Source organism: Pogoniulus pusillus, chromosome 20 (assembly GCF_015220805.1).
Source record: "Pogoniulus pusillus isolate bPogPus1 chromosome 20, bPogPus1.pri, whole genome shotgun sequence".
Classification (NCBI taxonomy): Eukaryota; Metazoa; Chordata; class Aves; order Piciformes; family Lybiidae; genus Pogoniulus; species Pogoniulus pusillus.
In genome coordinates this window covers 498842-517148 of record NC_087283.1, presented here as the reverse complement: position 1 = coordinate 517148, position 18307 = coordinate 498842, and the positions used below count along the sequence as shown (strand labels likewise).

The 18307-nt window shown below is 54.8% G+C and overlaps 1 protein-coding gene across 4 annotated transcripts; it reads left to right on the top strand.

Annotated features, from left to right (window-relative positions):
* The first annotated feature begins 209 nt into the window (after positions 1 to 209).
* Positions 210 to 17055, top strand: CEBPA (CCAAT enhancer binding protein alpha). Of its 4 annotated transcripts, none has more exons than XM_064159867.1 (6): positions 210 to 436; positions 2422 to 2483; positions 6550 to 6778; positions 7842 to 8000; positions 8780 to 8887; positions 11483 to 17055. In XM_064159867.1, exon 6 carries the CDS (start codon positions 14477 to 14479, stop codon positions 15443 to 15445), a length of 969 nt encoding a protein of 322 aa, XP_064015937.1. In that variant the 5' UTR covers positions 210 to 436; positions 2422 to 2483; positions 6550 to 6778; positions 7842 to 8000; positions 8780 to 8887; positions 11483 to 14476; the 3' UTR covers positions 15446 to 17055. The 4 variants fall into 4 exon arrangements, with proteins under 4 accessions (XP_064015937.1, XP_064015938.1, XP_064015939.1 ...); XM_064159868.1 differs by having other exon boundaries at positions 11480 to 17055; XM_064159869.1 differs by having other exon boundaries at positions 10884 to 17055.
* Positions 17056 to 18307: the final 1252 nt, after the last annotated feature.

Sequence of the window (18307 nt, the reverse complement as noted above, 5' to 3'; positions counted from 1 at the left end):
GGCGCCGCGGGTGACGCAATCGCCGCGGCCAATCAGGCTGCGCGCGCGCACAGGGCGGGCCCGCAGCGTGTCCCTGGCGCGGGGCGGCGCCGGCGCCGGCTCCGCTCCGCCGCGGCGGTGCCCTGCTGGCCCGGGCCCCCTGCGCCGCGCCCGTACCCTGCTGGCCCGGGCCCCCTGCGCCGCGCCCGGGCCCCCTGCGCCGCGCCCGGGCCCCCTGCGCCGCGCCCGGGCCTCCGCTCGGGCTCGCCAGGCCTCCGTGCGGCCGTGGTGCTGCGCTCGGGATGAACCTAAGCCCCGTGCCCTCCGGTCCGACCTGCGGCGCCATCTTGCTCTCTCCAGCGAGGCATAGCGGCCTGTGAGGGGACTCCGGGCACCGCGGAACGGGCACCGCGCCTCATTCTGCCCGAGAGGAGGAAAGCGAAGCCGCCTTTCCCCGGTAGCTCCCCTGCACAGGAGAGGGTGGCGTGGGCAGCTCCTCCCTCCCAGAGTGGGCTGACTCGCAGTCCCCGAGGCTGCTGCCGCCTCCCCTCTGGCCAGGGCCGTGGGGGCAGCCAGTGTCCCCGGGCACCAAAGGAGATGCTGTTATGTTCCTGCACTAACTGGCACCTCTTCGTTATTCCTGGGCTGGGATTGACACCCGGCAGTGAATTTCCACCTCAGTCTAGCTGCTGTGTGGTTTGCCCCTCTAGGGTGTTGTGAGATACAGTGGGAGGATCACCAAAGGCTTCATGTAAAGATCTCAGCTGTTTGGTTTGTGAGGTTTCTTGTGGCTTTGGGAGTTTTCGGTTTTAACAACAAAAAATGCTCCAAATGCCTGCGTTTCCTGGGTCATTGGCTAGTTTTCAAACATTTGAAGTGTTAAATGGGTGTCAGTTGCAGCAAAAGAGGTTCCACCTCAACACAAGGGGGAACTTCTTTACTGTAAGGGTCACAGAGCACTGGAACAGGCTGCCCAGAGAGGTTATGAAGTCTCCTTCTCTGGAGACTTAAAAGGCCTGTCTGGATGTGTTCCTCTGTGATCTGTGCTAGATAGGATTGTTCTGCTCTGGCAGGGGGGGGTTGGACTGGATGATCTCCTTGGGTCCCTTCCAACCCCTAATATCCTGTGAGCCTGTGATCTTGTGACTGCTGGCAGGTGAGGAAGCCTCTGAATCATGCCACAGGAGGGTTATGCACCAATCCTCTGCTGTATTTTATGTATTTGGGGTCTGTAGAAAAGAATTTGTTTGGCCCTTAAGATTTTCAGCACAGCTGAGTGCACATCACTTTAATTCAGCTTTAACAAGCACAGATGTGGAACTCTGTGTGCTGGGATGAGTGCACAGCTCCTGGGGTGGCAGATGCAGGCTGTGAGGCACAGGTGTGTGCATTTGCTGGGGGCACTTAGGATCATAGAATCAAGCAGGTTGGAAGAGACCTCCAAGCTCACCCAGTCCAATCTAGCACCCATCCCTGGCCAAACAACCAGACCATGGCACTAAGTGCCCCAGCCAGGCTTGGCTTCAACACCTCCAAGGATGGCAACTCCACCACCTCCCTGGGCAGCCCATTCCAATGCCAATCACTCTCTCTGCCAACAACTTCCTCCTGACATCCAGCCTAGACCTCCCCTGGCACAGCTTGGGACTGTGTCCCCTCGTTCTGTTGCTGGGTGCCTGGCAGCAGAGCCCAACCCCTGCTGGCTACAGCCTCCCTTCAAGTAGTGTAGACAGCAATGAGCTCTGCTCTGAGCCTCCTCTGCTGCAGGCTGCACACCCCCTGCTCCCTCAGCCTCTCCTCACAGGGCTGTGCTCCAGGCCCCTCCCCAGCCTTGCTGCCCTTCTCTGGACACCTTCCAGCACCTCAACATCTCTTGAATTGAGGAGCGCAGAGCTGGACACAGCACTCAAGGTGTGGCCTGGCCGGGGCAGAACAAGCTCCTTTTTCCATCTGGCCGCACTGTTCCTGCTCCAGGCCAGGATGCCATTGGCCTGGGCGCGCTGCTGCGAGCCGCCGGGGGAGCAGCTGAGCGAGGCTCGGGGCGGCAGCGGTGCGCAGCCAGCGCAGACTGGGGCAGAAGCAGGTTCTGTTTAAATACAGAGGGGAAAGTCGCAGGCCTTGTGCTGCTGCTGTCTGGTACACAGGCCTGCCTGGGAGGCGTTTTAGGCCTGCCAGGGCAGTGAGAAGGCTCGGGTTTGTGAACAGGGTGCTCAGCAATGTAGGCGTCTTTGTCTGTATCTGCCGGGTTTATGGCCGGCTGATGTTGGAGGGGGGTGGTGGTTGTTGGTTTTGTAAAGCCCTGTGGCAAATGAGCCTTTGCAGAAGAATTCTAAAGATCAGTCTGGGCAAACAGCTTTGATCAGCTCATTACCAGGAAGATCCTTCTGTTGTCAGTCATCAAGTATTTGCTTTTAACGTCTCTCACGTGTTTCTGTTCCTCAGCTGAGGCTGTGACATTTGCTGTGACAGTGACTCACCCATCTGTAGCCAGAGCAAAGTTCCAGGTAAGCATTAAACAAGATCCTTTGCTGACAATAGGTAAGTAACTGTGTGCTCTTGGGAGTGCTTTCCTAGACTTTGAGAGCACTTTATAACCACTCAGTCATTAAGCTCCCTCAAAGAAAACTGAAGAAAATCAAATGTAGGGCAGCTTATTCTCCTGGAGTCTGACTAGCTTACAGATGAGAGCTCCCAGGTTGTTCCACACACAGGGAGTGCTGCACTACTGGCTTAGTGTTGTGTCCCAGTGCAGGAAGGCTGTCATGGAGGGCACTTCAGTGCTAGCAGGACTTGGTTGGTTTGGTTTTTGTTTTTCTCCACATCATGACAGTAAAGATAGAACGTGATGGAAGTGCTCTAAAAAGTAATCACAGAAACATCTAGGGAGCTGCTCTGGAGATGTGGCCTAGGAAAGAACACTTCTGGTGTTTGGTTCCAAGTTAGATGAGCTGCTGCAAGCAGGTGGATCCCTGCTGGTCTGGAGCCCTCTGCACTGGTTCTGGCTGACTATAGGGAATCTTGCAAGAGTGTCTTGCCTTCACATGCTTCATCCAGTCTCACGATTCTTTAAACCCCTTAGACTTTGAAGAAAAAGACACAGGCATTCAGCACCTTCAGATAACCCACAGCAAACCCCAGGCAGAGAGGCTCTTGAGGAAACAGGAATTGTAGGAGCTGGAGGCAAAAGGTGTGACAGGGAGAGGAACCTGTGGGGATGATGTTCCTGTGCCTTACCCCCTCAGTATCTTCCCTTCATACTTACAACAATAACGAGGTGGTTTTCTGCAGCCTCCTCTTAGTGTGGAAACCTTTTGTGGCTGTTTGAGCCGTTTCTGTTGTGTCTGTTCTGCTCTTTGTGCATGTTACTGTCTTCATAGGCAGCCCTGGACCAACACCCCAGACCACAGCCTGCCCTTTTAAAAACGTGCGTTTTTTTTCTGTGAGCATTCAGGTTCTGCTGCCCTCAAGAGTAAAGTTTCAATGGGTTTTATTTACTTGAGACTTGCACATCTCTGTCACAGGTTTGCTCTTCCCTGCTGCTGCTGCTGCTGCACAGTTGCCCCCTTTGGTCTGACATCCATATCTCTGTCATTCTTCTAGAGGACTTATTCCCACTTGTGAATACAAACATGTTTCCCAAAAGAAACATGTTTGTATTCACAAGTGGGAATAAGTAAGCCCCTTAGGTGTAAGCACAGCATTCCAGGCCGTGATACATGATGCGTTCATTTGAGGGCAAAGAATAAAATAATAATGATCTTTTCTGGGTAACTGCTCCCCCTGTTCCCTCCAAGTGCTGAAAACTGGATAGCAAGACTCTTGTAGTAGGGTTGTGTTCCTTGTGACCACCCAGCAGATGCCACTCATTCAGGAGGAACCCAGAAATGCAGTCTGCAGCAGAGGCTTTCCCTAACTGGTGCTGCAAGCCTCCCTTCTCTTAGTCACCCTCGCGTTCTGAGATGACAGGAATTAGTTTCTGCATTCAGGACTGACCCACACTAAGGCCGAAATCTACATTTGGTAGACCTGAGGTTATAAAGGCTTCAGGAAGCAGAAGGGTTGCAGAGTTTCATTGACTAGGAACCTGACTGTATGTTTAAAAAGGAAAGCAGAAGCATTCTGGACACCTCTGTGTTTGGCACAGCTTGTTCAGCTCAGAGTTTAGAAGTGTTCTCAGCCCAACTGTTCATTTGGTAGGAAGTTGTCCGTTGTGAGATGGTTTGTCAGAGGTAGCCATTCTGAGTAGGTGAAGGAGAGGAAACGCTGCTTAGCGGTAACGGCTCCTTCAGGATTGTGCTTCCAGTTCCAGCCCTGCCTGCTGCAGCCTTGGAAAGTTCCAACCCTTTTGTTGAGCAAATCCTCAGTCAATAAAGGAGCCATTCTGCTCTAATAGCAAACATCCACTTCATTGTGGCACTGCCTGGAGTGCATTTGCAGCAGAGAGACGCCGCCTTTGTTTTGCCCTCTGCGCAGCTAACAAGTCTTGCAACTATTTCCAGTTTCTGCTGCATCTCCTGGTGCTGCTCCCTTCTTTCAGTTACTCAGGTGTCTGGAGTGTCTCACACTGGTGTTTGGAGAGGGATGCACTCGATTACATAGGCAAGGTGAAGGGGATGTTTCTCCATTAGTGGAGAAGGGCAGAACGAGCAGACAGAGACCACTGCTGCCCTGGATGTGCCGTTTGTTAACAGGCTGTGGTCTTCAGCACTCACTTGCCAGAGCCTTCTCATTCATGGTTATAAAATTCTTGATGATGATGAAGAATTTATTTTCCAGTGAAACTCTTTCTCAGCCTTTGCTTACCCCCTCATGCTGCCAGTGACTGGTGCTTCAAGCCAAATGGGCCCAGGCTCTCCAACAGCCGTGCCTCCTTTCACAAGATAGTGCTTTGATCTAAGAGGCAAAACTGCAGCAGTGGCATCTTGAGGGTCTTGGAGGTAGAAGGCCATCTCATTACCCCCAGTAATCACTGTCACCCTGTAACAATTCCCTGCCTGTGCTTTCCCTAATTTAACTTCTGGCATCCCCTCTCCCCTCAGAATTCCAGAGAGCTGTTTAGAAGATGGCCAGTGTAGTGAAGTACAGGTGGCCAGGTATACAGTAGTGTTCAGCAGCTGCAGGTCCCTTGCAGGTGATTATCCAGTTTTTGTCAACCTGTGTTTAAGTGTTCTCTGGCTTTCTCTGATGTCTGCTGATCCAATTGGTGCAGCCATAGTTGGGAGTTTGACTGAGGCTTGGCTTGAGGTCTACCTGAACTTCTATCTGATGCAAGCTGGGAGTATCATGTTATCTAGAGAGTGTGGCAGAGCTGCAGACTACTGCTGCCATAGGTGTGTACCATGTCAGGGGGCTGCAAGGCTAGGGATGAGTGAAAACGAAGCAGGGAAGTAGATGGAGAGGAAAATGGCATCTACCCTGTGCACGTAAAGTCTGCTTCAAAAGGGCCTCCTGAGAGCTGGACAAGTCTGAGCAAGAATTAATGGCCCACACCTGGGAATAAGAGGTGAATTCTCAAGTATCCAGGTTTAGTAACTGCCACACCTGTCCTGAATTCCCAAAAGCAGAAAGGAGGGCTGCAAGGATTTAGATAGCTTAGCTCCTGAGTGTACGGTGCCATGGCTCTGGGCCAAGGCAGCATAAGTCAGTGCCTGAAAATCCCCACCCATCATTACTGGGGCATTGCTTGTCACAGGACAGGCTCTCCTGAAGAGCTTTACCTTGTTCACATGTTATTAAGAACAGTAAATAGTTTTAGGCATTAATTTTATCCAGACTTCAAAACAGTTCTTCAGAACAGAAGCCTAAAATAAGTACCCTGCAGAAAAGCAGTGAAATTGGAGGTATATTCTCGTGGTGTTGGGAGAATGAGGACACAAACTTCTTTCTGATCACTGGCTTTGTTGTCTGCATGACCTCTGACATACCATAACAAGCTCAATGAAGAGATATTGAGAGCTTGTCACTTGACAGGGGACGGTGCACTTGACTGGACCCAGGCCCTCTTGTGCTCATGGAAGGGAGCAGAAAATTAGTCACTTTTGCCTGGCTCACACAGCCTGCGTGGGAGGGCAGACTCAGATGGTGTGCTTACCTCAGGTGGTGTTTCTGCACCTCACTGGCCTTAAAAAACAACTTAGCACAGAGGAAATGCACAGAGGAAGTTCTCCTCGTCCTGAGTTGCTCGGACCCTGTGTGCAGTTCTCCTGCATCAGGCAGGATTTCTTTGGACACAAGTTCTTATGCAATTAAGAGATCAACTCATTTGATCAGGAGTTTTGCCCAAGGAAAGAATTCAGGATCAGCAATATTACGACAAAGCTTGTGTCGGTGACTTAAAGGGGAATAGGCTGCCCGTGTAAACACGGGAGCACAAGGGGTAGCACGCAGAGGAGAGGGTGATGGGAGCAGAAGAGGTAGCACACAGGGGAGGTGATAGGAGCACAGCTCTGCAGAACACTGAGCCTGCTCTTGAAGGCTGCAATCCATCCCGTGCCAGCAGCCACTTGGCAGAGGCTGAAACTTGACCTGCTGAAGCACAGTGTCTTCCCTGAAGCCTGTTTCTCTGTGTAGCCAGGATATGCTGAATGCAGACGTTCCGAAGAGGACCTTGCCGAGGTGTGTACAAGCCCTGAACCCTTCAGAGCCCGGAGTGAATGTGGCCAGTCACAGCAGCTGCCCAGGGTGCTGAGAACCCTGCTCCAGGGCACAGGCAATGCTTTGAAGTCAGCACAGTCCCGCTGGAAGTGTGCTTTGGCAGTTGGAGGGGAGGACTGCTCACCAGGAAACCGAGTTCTTCAAGGTACGTGGTTTATGTGCACTTTGACCTCACAGCCTCTTCCCCTGGTGTAAAGCATTAGGCACTGAGTAGGCAGGGCAAACCCGAAGGGTTCCCCTGGCCCCCTGCTAACGCAGGTGCCAGCCTCTTCCTTCCTGTGGCCAGATGGAGGCAGAGCAAGAGCATGGGTGTTTGCCTGCCCCTAGCAGGGATATGCACATGGCAGCAAACCCAGGAGAGCTCCAACTGAGTGCCCACCTTGCTACCACCAAGGTAACCTGGGCTGCTGTGCTCTGCTAAACAGCTGGCGCACGAAGTGCAGTGCTTTGAGCACAGGAAGTGTGTCACAAAGGGCACTTGTTCAGCACTAGCACGGGGCATCGCCAGGGAACGCTGCAGCAGACCCTGCAGCAGTGTGTGCTGCTCGAGTTCCCCAGTAGTGCAGCACTGGGGTCTGCTGAGGGCTGTGAGATTTGTGTTCACACTCATACGTTACATGTACTTTGCATAATATTAGCATCCCAGTTAACTGTTTAGGCCCAAAAGAATTACTCAGTGTGAATAGATTCCAAAAACTTGTTCACATTTCCTGCTTTTCATGACAAGAGTAGAAGGAAAGAAGTAGACACTTCTGCGGTATGGGAACCCAGCTCACAGCTGGGTTGGCTTTCACTCGGGTAGTTTGCAAGGCCTTTTTCTTTGTCCTTAGAAACCTCAGCCCTGGGCTCTTGCTGAATGATTAGCTCCACGGTCATACAAGTTGCAGGGCAACGTTGCTACCTCCTAGCTGAAGGCACATTTAATACCAAAGCATCCTGCAAACACCCAGCACTCACTGGTGCTTTAGTTCCAGAAATGCTATTGCAAATGAAACACCATTTGGCTACTTCCATGAGAGGAATAAAAAGGATGATAGCTCCCACCAAAACAATCCTTCTGGCTTTACTCATCTGAATTCTGAATGTATTTATTTAAAGCACTTTGTGGGTCAGCTCTCAGCTGTCTTTAAGCAGAAGGAATAGTTTGTTCCAAGCATCATAATTCCTGCTTTCTTCTGAAAGTCTCCAATGTCCTTATAACCTCCCAGCTTTAGGGTCTGGATTTTATGGGAGTGTGATCCCTTCAGAAATGTCCTCTGCTTGTCAGAGACACCTGGTTATGATCAACTCTTACTGCTCTTCGGATTGAGGCTTGTTTTATCTACAGCGTCAGACTGCAGCATGAGCAGAAGAACATCCATCTGGAGGTGAGTGCTGTCTAATTTGTGTGAGCAGGACTGGTGTGCTGAGTGATCCTGTGTGCAGGCCTGCAGGGCAGCAGAGGTCCTGTCCCAGCAGGCAGGAGTGCCAGATACCTTGTCTGGGTGTTCATGAGTGCCCTTTGGAATCCCTGCAGGGCATGAAGGCCTGTGTCCCACCTCACCTACCAGCAGTGCTGCCGTGTCAGCCTGCTGCATGGTCACTCTGTGGCGGGGTCAGCACGCTGCAGGGTAGAGTGGCAGCGCTGCAAGGCAGCTGCCAAGCATAAGCTGCTTCTTAAGCCTTGTCTTTGTGCAGGGGTTACTCTTAGGAGAAGCAGGCAGATTCTGGTGCTAGAAGCATCACTTGAGCTTGAAACTAATAACAAAACTCTGATGGTTTCCAAGCTGAGATTGCACCTGACTGACTTCTTTCCTCTGCCATGCTGATGCCTGGTTTGGATTCATTGATGATGTCACTGAGTGACTAAGAACTTTGCAGAGCTGCCTTGTGAGTGCTTTGCCTCTTGCTGCCTGTGACATTTTCCATTTAGTAGGCCAATTCCTGCTTAAATTACTCATGCCAGTAATCCCAGGGCTGGCAGTGACATACTTAGAGAAAGCTGAGTTTGGCTCAACAAGGTTTCAGATACAAGATGGCATCTACAGTGAGTAGTAAGAAGGGTTTCTGTTAGTCTGGAGGCAATGCTTACAACCCCTGGCATTTTCAGATGAGTCCTGTGACCACAAAACTTTCTGCCACTGAAATCAAATTTGTATTTTGTCAGGTCCTGAAAGAATAATGTCCACAGTGCATACAAGAACTACTTAGAGTGATGAAGTCTAAGCCATGCTCTACCATCTTCTTTTTTAAAATCTGAAGAGGTCAGCAAAAGGTCAGTGGCAACCTTCCTCTTTACTTAAGGAGCCTTCTCTAAATGTCCTGGCCCATCTTTGTAAGTGCACCTTCTGAAAGCCAGTTTGGGATTGAAAGGCCATGGTCTCCTACACATTGCTCAAGTTCTGCTTGTCCCCATTAGCTGCCTTTTGCTGATGTGAATGATGTTACAGCCTGACCACATGATTCATAGGAACTGGAGGCTGAAGTGATGAGATGCTGTTGCTCTAACCAGCAGACCTTACTAAGGAGTGATGCTAAACCAGGTGTGCGGTGCAGTGGGCTTTGTGCATGAAGAGGCCTTCAAGACCGTGTTACTTCAGTATCTAGTTTTAGGTGCAGCTCAGAACACTGGGGGCTGTGAGCTTGAGTTCCCTGCACAGCATCTCCATGAAATCCCTGGAGCTGGTGTCACCTGCGTGCAGACAGGGGACAGGCTCTGCTTCAGTTTTCCACGTGCACAGGAGCAGTGAATCTCCATGTTCGGATTCTGTTGCGTGTGGTACCATGTTCCAAGAGCAAGCATTTACAGAGAGAGAGTATCTTTAGGAGACTCTGCCTCTCAAATCAAAGTTGGGAACCAAGTCTGGAGGATGGTAACTACTCTGCTCCAGTGCTGGTGCATGGTTTGTGTGTCAACCAAAGGTCTGCAGCGCTTCCTGCTCGGACCACGGAGAGACGTCAGTTCTGTGGACTAGCACAAAAAGCTGTGCTTCCTATGTGCTCCCTTCAGGATACGATGGCGGAAATCAAAGGGTGGCATTTCCTTGGCAGGTCACTTCAGAAATAAACATTTCAAGATAAAAAATACTTTAACTTTTCAATTAAGAAACCTATTAAGAATAGGAGAGAAGTCCATGGGAAATGAAGCATTTCATCTGGAGGGAAGCAGCAGTCACTCTTGCCTGCTCTTCGCTTGTGCTATTAGCTCAGGACATAGGAGATATGAAATTCTCAGCTTTGCTCCTTATTGCTTGTGTGGCCTTGGCAAGTCACAGCTAGAAATCTCCCAGATCTCTAGCTGTGAAACAGAGTAAGGACATGTAGCCACAAATGAATTGGAGAGGGAGAGAAACTGCTGAAGGGTCTAAGGTAGACAGAAGGCTGGAAAGTAAATGGAAGTGTGAAAGAAGGGAGGTCATTGTTTGGTCTGAGGTAAAAGGCTAGAGAGAGATGGTTTGTGCATATAGCTACTCTTGAGCAAAATGATAATTGATGCATACCAGTAGTACTGTAAACAGTGCTCTGGGAAGTCTTGAGGCCAAGGTGAGGACATGATACTGCAGAAGAAAGCAGTGGGAGGTGAGGAACAGTGCTAGCACATCTATTTTTTCAGTCTTTCAACTGTGTGTTCTTTGGAACAGGACTTAGTCCTGTATCTGAAAAGCATCTGGAGTATTGTGGGCACTATGGCTATAGTCAGTGAAATGTGGTCCTAGCTGTGAGGGAGGAGCCATGCACAGCGTGCAGGGACTGTGAATGGATGAACCACTGATCCCCTGGCAAGTGCAAAGGAGTGAGCTCTCTGGAGAGGAGATAGAAACCAGTAGAGCACAAGGATGGCAAAGGTTGGGCACATTGTCACAGAGACCCTGGAGGCAAGGGGAGTGATGCCAAATGGGGTAGAGGGAAATAGCATGGGTTTGAGTTGGTTTACGTCAGAGTTGTAAGCAGTGTTTTTCCAAAGGAGAAAAGCTGTAATGAGAAATTAAGTGATCTGTTGTTGGGCCAAACTGTGCCTCAGAAATGGTGACCAGTCACCAGCTGCTGTTACCACTGAAGGTCTTGGCTGGCTTGTGGGAGCATGCTGCACACTGATTTGCTGAACTCTAAGCTTTTGGCACATCAAACTTCTGCTTTGAGAAGTGTCCTAGGTGGCAGCTTTGGTGTGCAGGATTATATTTCCCCTCCCTGGTGCAGGAAACAGAGAAGTGAGAAGCTTGTTTCATCGCACAAACCTACGATGGTTGACTGCCAACTCTATGTTCACACAGGGAACTGCTGCTGCTCCCTGCCTGCCCACTCCCCAGCTGCACATGGGGCACAGCACTGTGCCCGGCTCAGGACAATGTCTACTCATCTCCCGGGGCAGCTCATTGTCCTTTCTGCTCCACACTGGCCATCCCTGCCCTAGCCACACCTGCCTGCTTTGCCTTTCTGCAGGGGGCAGAGAGGAGCGGCTGAGCTGTGCTGGCGCTCACCCCGCAGTCTCGCACGCAGCCAGGACATGCTGGAGCGTTGTCAGCAGCAATGAAGGGCTGCAGTTTAACAAGGCAGTAAAATAAATGTGTAATAGCACACCGATTCTTCACGGGGCTGCCACATGCCATCCTCTGGACACTCTTCCCAGCTGCTGGCTCCGGAGCAGTGTGCGGCGCTGCCGGCACAGCCAGGTAACCTGCTCTGCAGCCCAAGGCAGCCAAAGGCCTGAGAGCAACACAGGAGCTGAGTTCAGCTGCACTGAGGAGTAGTCAGTGTTCGGTGCCGTTAAAAGCCCTCAGCACTCACAGAAAATTCCCTTACCTGAAGCAGATAAGTGTTCACACACGTCTGTGTTTGCGATTTTCTACTCTGTTTCCCTCCTTACCAGCAGAGACCAGTGCAGCTGCCTTTTGTTTTGAATTGTGAGCACTTCTCCTGCCCCCCAGAGCTCCCAGACAGCGAGGTCTGCTTTGAGATGGAAGAACAGCACCCTCAAGAGTTGACAATGCTGCTTCGGGGACCCGGAGCCTGCATCACACACCTCCTCAGTCGGTGAAAGCCGCCCCTGGCACACACATCCGAGGCAATGGGAACAAACATTTTTTCCCGAGGTTAGATTTGAAATATTTGGTATCAATCACTGCTGGTATGAAAGTGGAAATTGGCGTTTATGCGTGTCTGAAGGAGGTGAGGTTGTAAATGGTTTATTTGCCTTCAAAGGAGGAGGCACAATAAAAAGATGAAGAATTCTCTTGTTGGTCTAAGTCTGGGAACCTCATTTTATACCACAGTAAACCAGCTTGGACAGGAATTTATGTTTTCGTGTAGAAAGAGGTTATTTAAAAGTTCTTAACTCGGATAAAAAGGGTCTGTGTGGAAAAAAAAAAGTACTGAGCAAACCAGTCCTTAAATTGTGGGGACTTGTTTGTTAATTACTGTAATTAGGAATGGAATCTGATCCTAAACTTTCTGATTTACTTTGAATTCCTTTTAATATGTGGTTAGGCCTTAATTTCAGAATGATTATAAAATGTGAGAGCCTTTTAAGACTACAGAGGCGTGGGTATTGTTACTGAATGACAAGCTTACTTGCACGCTTCTGCTGCTTCCTGCAGCACTGGCCTGTGAGTGGAGATGTCCACAGCCTGCTCCTCTTTCTGCCGCCTTCAGAGATAGGAGGCCTGCAGAAGCTCCATTAATTGCCTCCCATCCAGGTGATATTCACCCTAGCAGGGAAAAAGCCTAGCCCTGGGTTTGTCCCTTTTCTGTGAATTGGTTCACTTGAGTAGGTCAAGCAGAGTTTGGGCAGCTAGGGACATTTTCCTTTCCCAAACTCACTCCTATCACAGAACAGAGCAGTGTGGTGGTTGCTGAGGCAGTGCCACAGCCCCCTGGCCCACTATGCCGCAGTGCCAGGCACTGCTGCAGATCCTGACTGCATGCAAAAGAGTTCAGGCTTTCATGTGGTTTTTTGGGCAATGCTGAAGGGTGAGATAGTGAAAAGCATTTTCGGGAGTCTGTTTCCCTGCTGTAGTCACAGAACCCACTCCTGAGGGCATACTGGAAGGGGGCTCCTCTGGCTGGTTTTGCTGCTCAGAGAGAGCTTCAAAAGCCTCTTGTGTGATACACACCATGGCTTCCCGGTGCAGCCTGCTTCTGTTTCCTCTTCAGGACGTTGTCAGCTACTTTGTATCACAAGGAATCTGTCAAACCCTTCCTGAGCAAGGAATCTGCTCTCACAAGCTTCAGTTATGCCAGGACATCCAGAACTGTGAATTCCAGCAAGTTGGGTTTCTTTCTCCAGCCTTTTACATTTGAGTCGTTTTCCCTGGAAATCTTCCTGCAGCAGTGTTAAGCTTGCACCTGCTCCAAGGGCCTGGACTTATCCTTTCTCTGTCATTTTCAAAAGAATCTTCTGGATGAACAGAGCTAAAGGCCTGTGGGGCTTCCTGAGGTGCATTCAGAAGGTGTCCAGGGGAGGACAAACTCATCTGCTCCTCAGGCTGCGAGAGATGGAGACAAAATGAGAAATGAGCCTTCTCACCCCCTGCCGAGCTGCTTTGAAACGAGGGCTCGGATGTCTGTGACTTTACCCAGTAAGGTACCCTGCCGCCCTGAGAGAGCAGCGCGCTGCCGGGACACGCAGCTCCTCTCTCCGATCCCGCCGTGCCGAACATCGATCTCCTCCCAAGTCACCAGCAGCGGGATCCTAGGAAGGCGAGCAGCATCTCCGCGGCGGCCCCCGGCTGCGCTCGCTCTGACTCGTGTAAGCGCCGGCAGCCGGTCAGGATTGCGGTATTTGCCCGTTTACCTCTTCGGGTCGTGCGGGGCTACGGCGGAAGAGCCGCGCCTCTATCTCGCCTTTCCTGTGTGTGGCGAAGGCCGCGGGGCTGCCTGTGCTGGCAGCGGAGCGCACCTTGCCGGGCTGCTGTCAGCGTGGGGCGGTTGACCCGCAGGTGGCCGGGCTCAGGGCTGTCCCAGCCCGGAAGGACAGGTCCTTCGGGCTCGCTGGACCAACAGTAAGCGCAGGACGGTACAGGACGGCACCCGGCCGATCTTCACCGAGCGGAACGGAGCCAAGGGGCCCCCGGTGCCCCTGGAGGTGCCCGCCCCTGCCCGCCGGGCGCCGTCCCCAGATGGTCTCGCTGTAACCGGGAGCGCTCCGCTGCAGTGGGATGCGGTGCAGCAGCACCTCGGTTCCCGCAGGCTAACATGGCGGGGCGAGTAATCCCGGCTGGCCAAAGATTGGCATTAACGCGCAAGTGGCGGTGAACTTTGAGACTGCGGATCGCAGGGCTGGGAGCGGGCGCTGGAAATGCACCAACCGCTTTCGGCCGCTCTGCCCCGCCGAGCGGCCCCGGGTAGAGAGAGCGCAAAGTCCCTCGCCGCTTTCGCGGGCCTCTTATCAGCGCCGAGCCTCCTCGGCGGGCGTAGTCCAGCGCCTGAGTTCAGGGCGGCGGGACGAGGGGGAGGTGCTGGGGCGTGCGGCGGCTGCCGGGGGCGGGCAGGCGGCGCTGCCCCGGTGGGGCGCTATAAGACCCGGGTGCAGCGGTCAGGGCCTCCCCGCAGGAGGCTGGCGCTAGGGGGCGACCCGCGGGGCCGGCGGGGTATAAAAGCGGCCGCGCGGCCGCGGCAGCCACTGGCAGCGCGGCGGCAGCGAGCGGGGCTCGGCCGTGCCGGGCGGGGACGGGCTCAGGGAGTGCCGAGCGGTGCCGAGCCGAGCAGCACCGTGCTTCACCGTGCCGCACCATACCGCACCGTACCGCGGTGCCGTTCGCCGCAGAGGACAGGGGTGCCGCGGGCTTGGTAGAGCCGCTGCCGTCGCCCTGTCCGAAAACTGGATTGCAGGAGCCCTTCACCATGCCCGGCAGACTGTAGGTGCTTCATGGAGCAAGCCAACTTCTACGAGGTCGATTCCCGGCCCCCGATGAGCAGCGGCCAGCACCACCAGCTCCAGACTCCCCTGCCCGGCAGCGCCTACAGTTACAGAGAGGCTACCTCGGCGGCGGCACCTGCTGCGGGCGGCGCGGAGCTCGGCGACATTTGCGAGAACGAGAACTCCATCGACATAAGCGCCTACATCGACCCCGCTGCCTTCAACGACGAGTTCCTGGCCGATCTCTTTCAGCACAGCAAACAGCAGGAGAAAGCCAAGGCTATCCTGGCCGGAGATTTCGACTTCCACAACATGCATGGGGCCGGCACCGCCGCCTCGGCGCCGGGGCACCAGCAGCAGCACCACCAGCAGCCGCTCTTCGGCTGCATGGCCGGCTACATGGACGGCAAGCTCGACCCCCTGTACGAGCGCATCGCCGCGCCTGGCCTGCGGCCGCTGGTGATTAAACAGGAGCCCCGCGAGGAGGAGGAGGTGAAGGCGGCGGCCCTGTCAGCCCTGTACCCCCACCACGCCCCGCAGCAGCACCCGTCCCACCTGCAGTACCAGATCGCCCACTGCGCCCAGACCACCATGCACCTCCAGCCCGGGCACCCCACGCCGCCCCCCACGCCCGTGCCCAGCCCGCACCACCCGCACCACCCCGGCGGCCTGCCCGCCGCCAGCGCCCTCAAGATGATTCCCGCGGACCACCGGAGCAAATCGAAAAAGACAGTGGATAAGAACAGCAACGAGTACCGGGTGCGCCGGGAGCGCAACAACATCGCGGTGCGCAAGAGCCGGGACAAGGCCAAGCAGCGCAACGTGGAGACGCAGCAGAAGGTGCTGGAGCTCACCACCGACAACGAGCGACTGCGCAAGCGGGTGGAGCAGCTCACCCGGGAGCTGGAGACTCTGCGGGGCATCTTCAGGCAGCTGCCCGAGAGCTCGCTGGTGAAGGCCATGGGCAGCTGCGCCTAGCGCCGAGCTGCGCCGGGACTGCGGGGCCACCCCCACTCACCTAATAGATCCTACACGTACCGGATTGTTCCGGGAGGGAGGAGTAAGAGGGGGGTGGGTTTTGGTTTTGTTTTGTTTGTTTGTTTGTTTAACATTTAACGACCAATACAAGAAGCCAGGCAGCTGTAGTATTAAAAGGTCTGTGCCTTAGGGATGACACACGAATAAGCTGAAAACATGGTGGGTGTTCTAAGTGGAAAGGTGAGGGAACGAAGACATTGAAAAGCCCACATGTCTACACAGGGTAAATAACAATAATAATAATAGTAATAAAGCATGCATAGCAATCCAGATGTGCCTTAAAAGCTGGCTGCAGGAGCTCTGGCACTTTCTGTCCCCCCCCAGCCTGCCAAGGCACAAGGAAGAAGGGTGCAGAATGTGCGGGCTTTGGGACAGGGCATCTGGAGATGCCAGCCGGGCCTCCCCAGCCAGCCTGCAGTGCAGCAGGCAGGGGTAGCTGTGGAGAGGACGTCGAGAAGAGGACTAAGGCAGAGAGATGTGCAGTGCTGGTTGCCCACTCCAAGCACTGAGGTGTGGGGCAGCTGCCAGGCTGCTGCCCGGACTGCCTCAGCCTGGCTGGGCTGCCCTTGCCAAACCCTGCCCTTGCCTTGGCCGGGAGCAGGGCAGAAGCTGCTGCTGCTGCAGGAGTGATGGACAGCTTGGGACTGCTGGAGCAGCAGTGAGTGAGGGAGTGTGGTGAGCTCCCTCCACCAAAAAAAGAGCAGCAATGTCTCGTACTGTATGTCACAACGTGGCGAAGCACAATGAATAAATACCTATTGATGCGGGTATTTACTAGGAACTTCCGTGTATTTTGCTTTATTCCAGGACATTGAGCTCCTCTCCAAGTCTGTCTGCCCAAGCCGTGCCTCATGTAATGTGAAAGCCTTTCTGTGTATACTAGCTACACTTTGTTTTTGTTGTGTTACTCGGATCTTTGCCGTCACACGACTTTCTTATCTGGCGACAGAGACTATGCCCTTGTGCTGCAATGTTATTTTATTATTCGGGTGGGTGAGTGAGTGTGAATGTGTGTTGCTGCCTTCACGTTGCCCAGGGCTGGATGCTGCTCACTGACCCCCCAAGGCAGGGGTGCCTGGGTGGGGCCGTGAGGCTGCAGAATGCCCACAGTGGGGCAAGAAGGCTTATCCCTGGTACTGCAGCACCTTTAGACCCTGGAGCTTCTCCCAGGGTGAGAGCAAAATAAACAATCGGGCCCCCTTCCAGGGAGCACTGGTAGCCGTGCAGAGTGTCTCTTCCTAATGTCTTAGCTGTGCAAGCATCCATTCAGTAGAGACAGCCACGAGGAAGAGAAGGAGCTGGAGCAGTGAGGCTGTTGAGGAGCATGGCAGCAGGGGCCAGTGCCAAGGGTGTGTGTGCATGCCGTGTGTCTGAGGGGTGCGTGGCTCTGTGCACACCCATGTATATGCACGCACCTTGGGGGGTTGTTTGGGCTGAGGGGGGAGGGAACTGCATATAAAACGTGTTGGAAGTCCTGGTTATGTTCATAAATAAACAGCATATATTCTACCATAACCTTCCACCTCTGCTGCCAGTTCTTGTCTCTGTAGCAGGAGAGCAAAGGCCTTCCTCCTCCTCAGGATCTTGCATCTCCGCCGGCACTGCTGCCCCTGCCAGGCCTGGTGACTGAGTGCCTCGATAGGGCACAGCTCTCGTTTCTGCCCGAGACATAAGCGCCCTGCTGCCTGTAAGAGAAGGGCAGCATCCGAAATGTTCGTGGTGTCAGAGGTGTGCCTCTAAGCCACCCTTGGCTTCGCCTTGCCACCCGCGTCCTGTTGGGCCGGGGGCTCCGCCGGCGAGGGGGCTGCGCCTCTCCTCGGCCGGCTTTATGAAGCAGACCCGCGACCGTCGGCGAGGACAGGCAGCCCTCCGCGGGCCCTGCCAGCCTGCCCCGGGCCGCCGCGCAGGGCCAAGCTGTCGCTCGGCACAGCGGGGGGCTTGCGAAAGCGGGCCGCGGGCACGGCCAGGCCCCGCTAGCCTGTCAGCGCTGCCGCTGCCCGTCTCTGCCCGGCGGGACGCGACCGAGCCCCTCCCCCGGGTAGTTTCGCCCCGGCCGCGTCGGGCCCAGAGACGCCTCCCCGGGACTCTTCGGTGTCGGCGGCACGCGGGGTAGGACGCGGCTGCGCCAGGGCTGTCGGCGGGCAGCGGCCGTGCGGGTCGGGTCCCGGCGCTGAGCGCCAGCAGCCACCACCGTCCGCTCCCGGCGGCGCGCAGAGGGGCGGCGGCGCAAGCCCCGGCAGCGATAGGGCCCCGCGCCGTGGGGCGGGAAGGGGCGGCCCGAGGCGGGAGGCGGCTCCGGCCGGGCCGTCCCGGGAGTGAAGTAACGCTCGGCACGGCCTGGCCCGTGGCGCAGTGCCCGGGGGCCGTGGAGCAGGTCTGCAGGCGTCCCCCGGTCTCTGCCCGCCCTCCACTGCGCCGGAACTCCGGGCCCAGGCGCCGCTAGCAGGGCTACGGCTGCGCCCCAGGTGTGCGAGGAAAAGCTGCCTCGGGTGCCGGCCTCTGCAGCGCCTGCGCCCGCCCTCCGGCCAGGCTGAGCCGGCAGAACCGAGCGTAGCAGCGCTCACGGCTCCCGCGGTGTGCCCCGAGCACCGCACAGAGAGCACCCCAAAGGGGCAGGCTGGGGCTCACTGGTGCCTGGCGCTGGTACCGTGGCCGCGGGGCAGGCCGTGCCCTCCCAAAGGCTCCCGAGGCGCCTCAGTCCGGCGCAGGTGCGGCTGCTCGGCCCCGGGCTGGCAGCTGCGCCGCTCCACGGGGGCAGTTCCGAGGGGCTTTGCCTCCCTCCGGCGGTGTCCGGGCTGCTTT